The sequence below is a fragment of the Otolemur garnettii genome, unplaced genomic scaffold (genome assembly GCF_000181295.1).
Source record: "Otolemur garnettii isolate 467f Iridium unplaced genomic scaffold, OtoGar3 scaffold00026, whole genome shotgun sequence".
Lineage (NCBI taxonomy): Eukaryota > Metazoa > Chordata > Mammalia > Primates > Galagidae > Otolemur > Otolemur garnettii.
In genome coordinates, this window is record NW_003852421.1 from 1,971,637 (window position 1) to 1,982,825 (window position 11,189).

General features: G+C 46.5%; 1 protein-coding gene across 1 annotated transcript in view; it reads left to right on the top strand.

Annotated features, from left to right (window-relative positions):
- CDYL (chromodomain Y like) overlaps nucleotides 1–9,702 on the top strand; it is a 78,730-nt gene extending 69,028 nt beyond the window's left edge. Inside the window, exons 5-6 of the mRNA XM_023512335.1 lie at nucleotides 7,300–7,443; nucleotides 8,073–9,702. Coding sequence (XP_023368103.1) covers nucleotides 7,300–7,443; nucleotides 8,073–8,231 — 303 coding nt within the window. The 3' untranslated portion in view covers nucleotides 8,232–9,702. The remainder of the gene's footprint in view (nucleotides 1–7,299; nucleotides 7,444–8,072) is intronic.
- Nucleotides 9,703–11,189: the final 1,487 nt, after the last annotated feature.

An 11,189-nucleotide genomic window follows, 5' to 3' on the forward strand; every position in this document is an offset into this window, starting at 1 on the left:
AGACCAAGGGAACCAGACAGCTCAAGCAGCTTAGGTTCTGGGTTGGGTCCTGGGCCAGAGAAAGGACACAAGTGAGATGCTGGCGAAGTTCACATAGGGTTCACAGTTGAGCTATGATGGGATGGTATCAGTGCAGTGTGTCCACCTAGGGAAAGCTTGGTGGAGGGTTCAACTACTTTTGTCATGTTTACATACATGGCAGCCAAAAATAGTCTCACAAAGAAATGTAAAAGAGGAGGAGGAAGGGCAACAGGCCAGACGGCGGCCTCTCCGCCACACCTAAGTGTCAGAGCCTCCCCTCTTCCCTCTCACTCACGGCTCCCACCTCTGCTGGCCTCAGTGGCTACCCTGGTATTATAACACTTGTCCTGAGGGTTCTGAGGCTGGTCACCAGCCCTGCTGAGGCCAGAGTTACTGCACCTGTCCACTACTGCTGGGGCTGGGCAAAGGAGGACCAAGAGGCACCTAGCTCCACCTGGTTTCCCAGGCCCACGTGCCCTTCCAGTGGGGCACCTCATAAAGGTCTTCAGGGTACTGTGTACACTATAGATCGGAAGGTGATGCCTAGTCCATGGAGCACACCTCCACACTGGTGCTTCTTGGGCCATGCCAACTCTCCATCAGGCTGCTACAAGCAACTCAACCACAGGACCCCATGGTCCTGGGCCCCCTTCCACATGTTCTTTGCTATGAGAATGGTCTTCTAGTCAGGCACAGCCCTCCATGGCACCCCATGCCAGAGGACTAGACCTTCCATAGCCTCAGAAAGTGAGGCTGAGGACTGGTAGGCAAGATGGGTGAGCCCAGACCCAGAGAAGTGTCTCTACCCATTGGAACAGTCAACTTGACACCAAGTGCTAACAAGAGGGTCTCGCAAATGAAGCCCCATGCTGGCAGCTCAGCTGAACGTTCAGCGATGATAGTAGCCACACCAGCCTTGATGGCGTTGCAGTCCTTGCTTCTGACCTATGTTCCTCACAATGCAGCTACTTGGTTCATTTATCCCTTTGGTTGGCATGAGTGGCCAGCAACCAGACGTCCAGCGTCAGTCTCACATGGTTGTTTAGTTCTCCTTCCATGGTGGAGGCTCTCTGGGGGACAGGAATGTCATAAGGCAGTTTGCACATTTCCACATTCACCCATCTCAGACCTCTTTGTCCCTAGTCCTCCAGGCCCTGACCAGCCCTCCAGGCCACCTACCACTGCCAGGGCTCAGTGTTTTTCGAAACTAATCCTCTTCTTCTACATCAGGTGGATTACCAGGTACCTCCTGCTGGAGGCATTTTCCTGCTCCTCTCTTTTCCAGCGCTGGTGAAGTTACCATCCGCATTCTAGCTTACATACCCATACAGTGACCCAACCCATGCACAGACTCCTAACCACAGGGAATCCCCTGCATGGCTATATGTGTGAATAGGTAGGGTACCAGGCAGCACCAGGGGTGGCACGGGGCCCTGTGCCCCTGCTCATGCAGTTTGGCTGTGCCCTTGCAATTTGCCTGATCCCAGCGGTGATCTGCTGCTGTCCCCCTCTGGCCTCCCACCTATGGTGCTGAAGGAACTCAGCTCATGGTAGGCGTTTCCCATGCATGGTCACTCAGGGTCTCATGGCCAACCACTGTGTCTCTTCTAGGGCTGCACTGGCCCCAAGACCTACATGGCATCCTTCACTCAGCTAGGCCCCACTTTTCTCCATGCTTCTAGCAGCTGTTCCAGGAAGAAAATGACACCACGTGCTGGGGAATCTGCCAGAGAGTTAAATCAGTATCTAAGGAAAGCTCACAATCAGTGAACCCTCCTGTCCAGCTCTGTGGTTGGGTCCCAGATCAGGTTCTTTTATAATTGAGGCCCACAAGGCTTCTTGCAGCTCCCACCTGCACATTCTGGCTGGGCATGTAGCTCCTTTGGAGAAGGAGGCGAGTTACAGGCCTGAGGCTGGGAGAAGGAACGAGGTAGGTCTTAGAGAAAGCAGTATCATCTTGCAGAGAGAAACTTTGCTGGTCTTTAAGGGGACAGTACTTACTTTTAGTAGGGATGGGTGGGCTATTTCTGTAGGCTCAGAGAAGCTGGAAGAGGTTGGGCTTGAGCATTCATGCAGAAGTTCCCACCCTGAACTTCAGGGTGCCCTGCTCCTCCTGCCATCGCAGCCTCACAGACTTTCTCGGATGGATGATTAAGCTTGTCCACAGCTTGGCTGGTAAGCCCCGGGCTGGGGCCGGGGCTCAGCTTTCTCTGCTTTCTTGCTGCCCAAGTGCCCTTTTGCTTGCTTCACTGGGAACAAGAAGTTACCGCTCTGTCACCTGTGAGGGTGCTGGCTCATGGGCAGCCACCTGTGCTGGGTGCCATGGGGACTTCACCTGGCCCATGAGTTGGGGAGCCGCCCAGCTCCAAAATCCCCTCGTTACACCCTCTTTCTCTTCATTCCCACCTGGCACAAGGTGGTTTTTCTGGGAGCTGAGGTAGATTTGGGGAAGTAGGATCAGGTGGGTTAGGTGTCAGCATCCTTGGAAGGGCAAAGAATAAGCAGGATTGGGCAAAGGGTGACAGGACCCATGAGGGGTCTGGAGCCCGTGCGGCCTCCAGCAGTTTGGTGCCCCTCCACACTCGGCATGGGACACAACCACCCTGGGAAAGGCCCGTCGGTGGGGAGCACTTGAGGTGCAGGGCCAGCCAGGGCTCTGAATGGCACGTCTGTGCCCATCCCAAGTGGTACTCTCTATTTTATAGATGGCGTAGAGACATGGGGAGACACGTCCAAGTCGTTTGTCTTATCTTTTTCACCGTGCTGCACACACTTGACACTATCTGATTCCTGCAGTAAAGAGTCATTATCAGTGAAATTAATTTGAGTGAAAGCTATAAACTACATTGTTTCTCCCCCTTCATGCTGCCTGTTCTGGTGGTAAAACCTCACCGTCATCAGTCGTGTCATGGGAGGCTCGTTCTGAGTTACTCCCTCAGAGGAGATTGGAGCCTGGGGGTTCTGTCCTCTCCCATTGTATGATCTACCTAGTGATGGGCAGATCTGGGGAAAGTAGTAACCAAACTTGACCTTCATGCACATTTTGGGCAAAGGCATTTTGGAAGTGAACCCTTAAGGCCGGCTGCTGCTCAGGGATAGAGGCCTTAGAGGTCATGTGCTCAGGGAGATCCGTGAGGGCCTAAAGTCACAGAAGGAGCGTGGTCTGTTGTGTTTCTCGTCACTAGGCAGGTCCTGGCAGGTCTTTAGTGTCTGTTTCCCCTTGGACTCCAATACTGCCATCTGGGCAGCTGTCCTTGAAAAGGTCCTGGGGCAGTTTCCACCCCCCAACCCCCCCGGGCGTGCCTGGACGCGTTTTTTTTGGTTGTTAGAACTGAGGAGATGCCTGTTGTCTGAGGCCAGGGCAAAGAGCTCACTCTTCACACAATGTAAATCCTGCACCTTCTGCAGAGTTCTGACAAGAGCTCTGTACAGAAAGTGAACAGACAACATTGTTATTTATTACGACAGCTCTTGTCAGATTGGCTATGGGAATGTCGTTCCTTTGCTGAGCTTTTGGCATATTTGAGCTTTCAGTAGGCTGAAGCAAGACTGGAACAAGTGTGGTTTCCCCACTTGGTGTGTATAAAACTGCCAGATGGATAAGCTAAGAGGCTCGTGTTACCAGGATAAAAAGAACGTGCAGGTGAAACAAGTGGTGCAGGCCCCCCTTCCCTCATGGTATCTGCTGCACCACGCTGCTGGCTATGGTAGTGACCTAGGGGTCTCTCTGCAGTTCAACTCTCCTGGTGCCCAGTACACACACATAGGGTGCCTGCTATGTGCCAGGCGCCCTGCAGAGTCACAGGTGCAGCTTAAGGACCACCACTGTGAGCCTGCAGGCTCAGGACATGTTTGAGGCCCTGTGATTGCCACCCAAAGGAACTTCAACTGGTGAGCACAGAGGCTGGCACCTTGCAGTGCTGGGGAGCCTCTTTGGGCGCAGGGCTAGAGAAGCACCCAGTGAATGCCCAATTCCTTACCCTGAGTTTACCCACGAAAGCTCTCTCCCAGGGATTTTAGAGACTGGCCCAAGGGAGTAAATGGCCAAGTCTACACCATGGCTGCTCCCATAAGGAAACCATACCAGTTTCCTCACCACACCTCTTACTGACCCAACTGAAAAACATCTCTATTCCACATTGCTCTGGCATTTCTTGATTGCCCAGATGGTTACACAATAACTTTTTAAGGCCAGCACGGTGGTTCACGCCTGTAATCCTAGCACTCTGGGAGTCCAAGGCAGGTGGGTTGCTTGAGCTCAGAAATTCAAGACTGGTCTGACCAAGAGCAAGACCCCATCTCTACTAAAAATAGAAACACTAGCCAGGCATTGTGGTGGGCACTCATGGTCCTCGCTACACAGGAGGCTGAGGCAAGAGGATCTCTTGAGCCCAAGAGTTTGAGGTTGCTTTGAGGTATGACCCATGGCATTCTACCAAGGGCAACAAAATGAGACTGTCTTTAAAAAAAAAAAAAAAAAAACCTCAACTTTTTAAAAACTAGTTGGGTAGTTTTGCCCACATCAGGTGTCGTAGATTGTCCACAGTTAGTCCCTGTGCAGTCTGCCATCTCTGGACATGGTGGCTGATAAAGTGCCCAATGACCGCGCTGTGAACCCATTATTTCCATAAGTCTTCCAAAGCTCTTGGACTACTCTGCATGTATGAGAGCATGCTCTCTCGGACTGAGTGTATTAAATCCTCCTAATCCTACCAAGGGAATTTTTTTCTTGGGTGCTTTGTTTTGGTGACCATGGTTTAGATGATTTCTCTGTGTGTATGTGAGAAAGTATTAACAACCGTCAATCAGGCTTGTGCTTCATACCCTTGGATGAGGCAGGAATGCCCTTGGTGGTCCTGCACATCCAACCCTCTGACGTAGAGAAAACTGAAAGTAGGGAAGGACAGACTAGCGACAAGCCAAGGCAGAGCCAGCCAGGCTGCAAGGAGGCTTCTGACTAGACTGAAGGGCTGTTCCTGATCAGCTGGTGTCGGCCTGTGAGGATCAAAAAAGGGGAGTGAAAGGGAGCCGGGGAAGACAGCAGTGGTGGGCTGTGTGTTGACTTTAGTTGGCAGAAAGTAATGTTCCAAGAAGTGACTAGGACCCAGGCTGGAACAGAAGGCGCTGGCTCTTCAAGGCTCAGCCATCCAGGTGAGCACTGGGCCAGGGAAGCCATTTGCATCTGCCACCCAAGCTAAGGCCTTATGGGTCAGGTCAGTCTTGAGAATATACTCCCTGCTTTATGACTTTTCATTGTGGTGGTGTCTTTGCCACTTCAGAAACTTCTGTTCTGTCATCCTCTCTCACTACACATGAATCTCTGCCTTAGAAGAACTACCTTAACAGCCAACAGATTATCCGTTGTTTATCCGTGGACCTTTTTTTCACTGAGAAGGGGCTCAGTCCAGAGGTTTGGTAGAACATCTCTAAATTCTTCAGATACTCATGACTTTGTCTAAGGCTTAGCACAAATAAAAGACTGCATTTTGGGAGATAATTTAGAACCTTGCAAGCTTTTCTTGTGAGGGGCCCGTCCCCAGCCCTCTTTTCCAGTCTCTCCCTATGTGAGAAGGGCAGTAAATCAGCCAAAAGTTTGCTTTGCCCACTCTAAACTGAGCATTTCTCCCACCGTAAGTGGTGTCAACATGTCAAGCATGTCAACGGGAACTGTGCAGGCACTGTCAGCTGACAGAGATATTGGTCTGGGGCATTTTCTTAAAATGTTGCCTCGTTTAGAAAAGGAAGTCACTAGGCTTCCTTAGGTGTAGTGGCTCACTCCTGTAATCCTACCACTCTTGGAGGCCAAGGTGGCGGATCCCTTGAGCCCAGGAGTTTGAGACCAGCCTGAGCAAAAGTGAGACCACATCTCTAAAAATAGCCCAGCATTGTCGAGGGCACCTGTACTCCCAGCTATGCGGGAGGCTGAGGCAAGAGGATCTCTTGAGGCCAAGAGTTAGAAATTGCTGTGAACTATGATGCCACATCACTGTCCCAGGGCAACAAAAACTCTGTCTTAAAAAAAATAAGGAAGTCAGCTCCCGAAAGCATGTTCTACCTTAGCCCCCAGTGCTAGTAGTCAGGTCTTCTTTAAGATCATCAGGGTTAGGAGCGTTAACCAGGCAGGGTGTACTCCAGACGAGAGAAGTGGGCACAGCAGGCTAGAGCGAAAGTTCCTTGTCAGACGCATGTCCCCTTCTCACCTTATCTCAGCATCTATGAGCCTGTCATGTAAATGGTGTCAAATCTATATGCATATGTGTGAGACCTTCAAAGTAAACTAGAATCCAGGACAAAGTTAAAATCAATTTCATGTATGTGTACATTTTTTTCTTTCTTTTTTTTTGAGACAGAGTCTCACATTGTCACCCTCAGTAGAGTGCTGTGGCCTCACCGCTCTCAACCTCCAGCTCTTGGGCTTAGGCGATTCTCTTGCCTCAGCCTCCTGAATAGCTGGGACTATAGCGACTGGCCACCGCACCTGGCTATTTTTTTGTTGCAGTTTGGCCGGGACCGGGTTCGAAGCTGCGACCTTCAGTATCATATATATGTACATTTTTTAAACAAAAACAAATGTTGGCTTTCTCTATTAAATCAGGTGAAGTAATTGATTGTAATTACTCTTAAGCTGATTATAGTAATTTTGGACACATCTAGGTCCTGGGTTTTTTCTTCTTTTAATATCCCAGTGATGCAGAGTAGCCTCCCAGGTGTGTTCTAAGAGAGACAGTCACGGCCGTGAGGATGTTCTTTCTGTATCTTGACAATAAATCACTACTTGTGCCTCCCAGGGATTTTGTAGTAGTTCTGTGCATGGTTCAGATTCTTATAATTACAACATACCTACCCTTGCTTTTGCCTTATTTCCTCAGGGTATGTTGTGTATTAGATGAGTTTGCACATGAGAAGGGCAAGAAGGCAGGTGGAGGACAGGAGGTCATGCTGGTAACTCTGCAGATGAGCCGCAGATAGACCATCTCTGGCTGAGATTTCTTTGTTCAGTCCGTGATTCTGTATTAGATCATCAAATAAGCCTTTCACATTCTATTTTTAGAAAATCACCAGCCTTGTGTGCTACTTTCCCACCTGCACAGTTGATTGCACCTTGCATGGGGCCTGCTGCTGGTGGCCCTGGAGGGTGTGCTCATTGTCCCTGCTGGGGCTGGCATTTTCAAGCACCTATCTTGGGTTCACATTTTGAGGGGTGAGTTGTTGGACTGGGTCTTCTCCCTGCCTCCCCTGGCATTTCGCGTCAGTCACATCTGCTCTTCTTCCTTGCAGGCAAATGAAATGTTGCTCAGCGGGCGGAAGCTGACTGCACAGGAGGCGTGTGGCAAGGGCCTGGTCTCTCAAGTGTTCTGGCCCGGGACCTTCACCCAGGAAGTCATGGTTCGAATTAAGGAGCTTGCCTCATGTAATCCAATTGTACGTCTAATCAGTTCTGTTACACACACTACTTTTTTTTGTAGAGACAGAGTCTCACTTTATCGCCCTTGGTAGAATGCCGTGGAGTCACACAGCTCACAGCAACCTCCAACTCCTGGAGTAATCTTCTAACAGAAATTAATTTAGCAAATTATGGGGTGAAATGTTTAATATTCTCGGACACAATTTCTGTGTAAACTGTTTGAGTCATATGAACAACCATCATTAAAATTAAATTTTACTTAGGAAATCCCCTTAGTGGGCATTCCCAGAGTTTTCATTAAGCAGCAGTAGAGTTGCCGTCCACCTTGGGATCCACACCATCCTGCAGCAAGAGTGCGGAGGCCAAGGCTAGTCTCATGCTGAGGGAGGGTCAGAGTGTACACAGCCCCCGCTCTTTTGAAATAGCTTAACAGCCATTTTAAAGTTGAGAATTTACCTACCAGCTAGCATGAAGCATGCTATATTCATAAATTAGGCCTGATAGGTATTGTGAAAAAAAAGTCTGATAACCTTTTTAACAGATCATTGCTCAAATTTGAGAACTGCCTTCATAAATATGGAGAAGAAATGGAGCCAGGGTCTGCAAGCATGCACCTTGCTAACTGCCTGGTTGCTGTTCCTCACAGGTGCTCGAGGAATCCAAAGCTCTTGTGCGCTGTAACATGAAGATGGAGCTAGAACAGGCCAATGAGAGAGAGTGTGAAGTACTGAAGAAAATCTGGGGCTCTGCCCAGGGGATGGACTCCATGTTAAAGTACTTGCAGAGGAAGATCGATGAGTTTTGATTGCTGGGCTGCCTGCCGATAACCATGGAATTGGCTCCAAGTTGCCCTAGTTCATCCTCACAGCCTGAAATAAGTGCACCCATCACTCATGCTTGGAAACAGGACTGGAAACATCCAAGCTATTTATTAATCAAGAAGTTTTTAAGTACTGTAACTTTAAAATAAATAACTACAAAGCTTCTTTGTCCAAACGTCATTGTTTTATACTTATATACACACAAGTATAAAAGTATACCGTGAGCACTAGGCTGCTCTTGGAAGCTCTCATTCTTGTTTTCTTTGGCTAGTACTGTGTAAAAGACAGCTGTGTTTCATTGCTTTTGGATGATGGAAAAGTCTGGAGTAATGTTTGTTTATTTTTTTTCCTCCTAATACACAGAATCAGAATCTAAAGGGGTATTAGCCAGCCTCACTGTCCCTGCCCCCAAATAGAGATAAGGAAAGATCTGAGACGTTGCCTTTGTCTCCAAGAAGGTACAAATACCTCAGATGGAAAATTCTAAATCAAAAGTAAGACTTTTCTTTTAGAATACATATTTTTCGGATGAAAAATCCATGACAAGCAGCCCCCTGAACCAGACCTACCTTTGCCCAGGATTCATGCTGAGATATCAGTTGATTTCCCCTTTTTAAAATATGTCCAGTTCTTACCCAGTTAACATGAAGAAACCACTGTCTCTAGAAGAAAGCTTGTTTTGCAGTATTAGTGAATCACTGACTAGCTTAAGTATGAATATCTAAGTTATAAGTTAGGCCGAGTGGGTTATAAATAGTTTTTCTGACCCTTTTGAAAAATAACTACATAAGTGCTTCTTGTTGCTGGGTGAGAAATACTACTTTATATACAGTTTTGGTTTTCTATTTGCAGATATGATTGATGTATTACACCAAAATATTTTTATGTTTATAAAGTGTAATTTTTAGGTTCACTTAGAATATATTTTATTTAATAAGTTAAAATTCTTTTGGCACACTATTAAATGCAGAAACTCCTTTCAAAGAAAAAAGAACTACCTTGTATTTGACATTTGATGTTCTTGGTCTCTACTTTCATGTCTATACAATATACTGAGTACAGTATGGTGTCCAAGAGTGCCCTGTATGAATAGACACGTGCATTCCTTTCAGGAGTGGGGACTGATTCCAGACTACAGATGCCTATTATTAGTTAGGCTTCTGAGCTTGCAATCATATTGAATGTATGAAGAGCGAAATAAAATCAAAACCTTATTTTTGTACAGTTTTGAAGTTTATACTTAGAACTGACCACCTCCCCGGCCACGTGGAGAGCTGTACAGTGTGTAAAAATGCCTTTACCTTGGATTGATTGGTACAGTATTTTTGCATCTGTGGGACCTACTTTTTTGTTCACTAGTTTGAACTATATATAAACTGTACAATCTGTAAAGTTTTTATAGAATAAATATTCAGCTGTGAAACTGGTTAAATAAAACTAATATTTCGTAACACATTTGAAATGTTTCTTCAATTCCTTGTAGTTTCTCGTGTTTTCTCTCATCTTTTTTATGAAGTACATGTGTGTAAAACATCTGTACAGTTCATGGACACCTGCATGCCTATCACCCTGGTGGAACCTGGAATATGACTAATTTTCAGAAAGGGGAAAAAAACACTAAAAATTATACACAACACATGTCAATAACAACAGATTAATACAATTCGTATTGGACTTATGCAAATACAAGAGGTGCCCAAGGTATATACATAATACATAATACATAGATCTCTTATAATGTGTCCACATTTTTAATACCAGCACCCTGATATTAAGCCTTTGGTCCAAAGTCACATAGGTAAGTGGTGAGGAATAAGACCAGGCTTCTATGCCAGGTCACTGTGGCAAAGCACATTTCTGGAAACTATACCATGAAGCCTTGTTTTCTAAAATTTACAAAACAGGGAGCAAACTCAGTAAGTTCCCAAGTTAGGAGATCTGTTTCCATCACTGGAGACTGTTTTCTGGGTCTTATGGGCCACATCCCCTTCTGAAGCAAACCCTCCATCTTTCAACTTCTGTCTGAAGTATCAAGCCTAAGAGGAACATTGGAAACACCACAGGAGTTTCCATGTCTGTGGCCTGTGTTGCTGGAAGTCTAAAATTTGTTCTACTTTAGAGTTTGATAGTAACTGTCAAGTATAAAAATCTTGACCCAGGGAGGTGCCTGTGGCTCAAAAGGGTAGGGTGCTGGCCCCACATGCCAGAGGTGGTGGGTTCAAACCCAGCCCCAGCCAGAAACTGCAAAAAAAAAATCTTGACCCAGCAACTCCATAGAGATTCATGGTAAGGAATGAGTGGACATAGGCAAACTGACAATAAGGATACATTTGCAATAAAATTTAACTCAAGCTTGTTCCTAATGAAAAGTAGGAAAGAATATTCATGTCCTTTATGGCTAAATAATTATGCAGAAACACAGTAGAATATGCATTTATTAAAAAATGTTTATAAAACCTTAGATTAAAATGGCACATTATTGAACAATTTATGTCAAAAACATGTACTTTTAAAAAGTTGTAAAGGATATGCACAGAAGATATTCTCTTAACACTTATAGGTCCTCCCCCTACCACTTGGGGCTCAGCCCTCAAGGCCATAGGTGGGAGTTAACATTGAAGAAAAGCCCACAGGCCTCAGCCGTGACAACAGTGACATTGTCACTGTAGCGGTGTGCCACGCTCTCTTCTAAATACTTCATGTGTGTCAGCTCATTCAATTTTTTGAGAGTATTCATTTTTCAGAGAATTATGTAATACATAATCACTCTATAAAATAGTGCTCTCAAAAAGGCTGGTAGGTAAGCTGATAAGAGTTTGTGATGTCCCCAGCAAAATTAGTGAAGATTCTAAAGACTCCAGGTGTCTGTCCCCAGCAAAAATAATGACTCGGGCAGTGCCTGTAGATCAAAGAAGTAGGGTGCCAGCCCCATATGCCAGAGG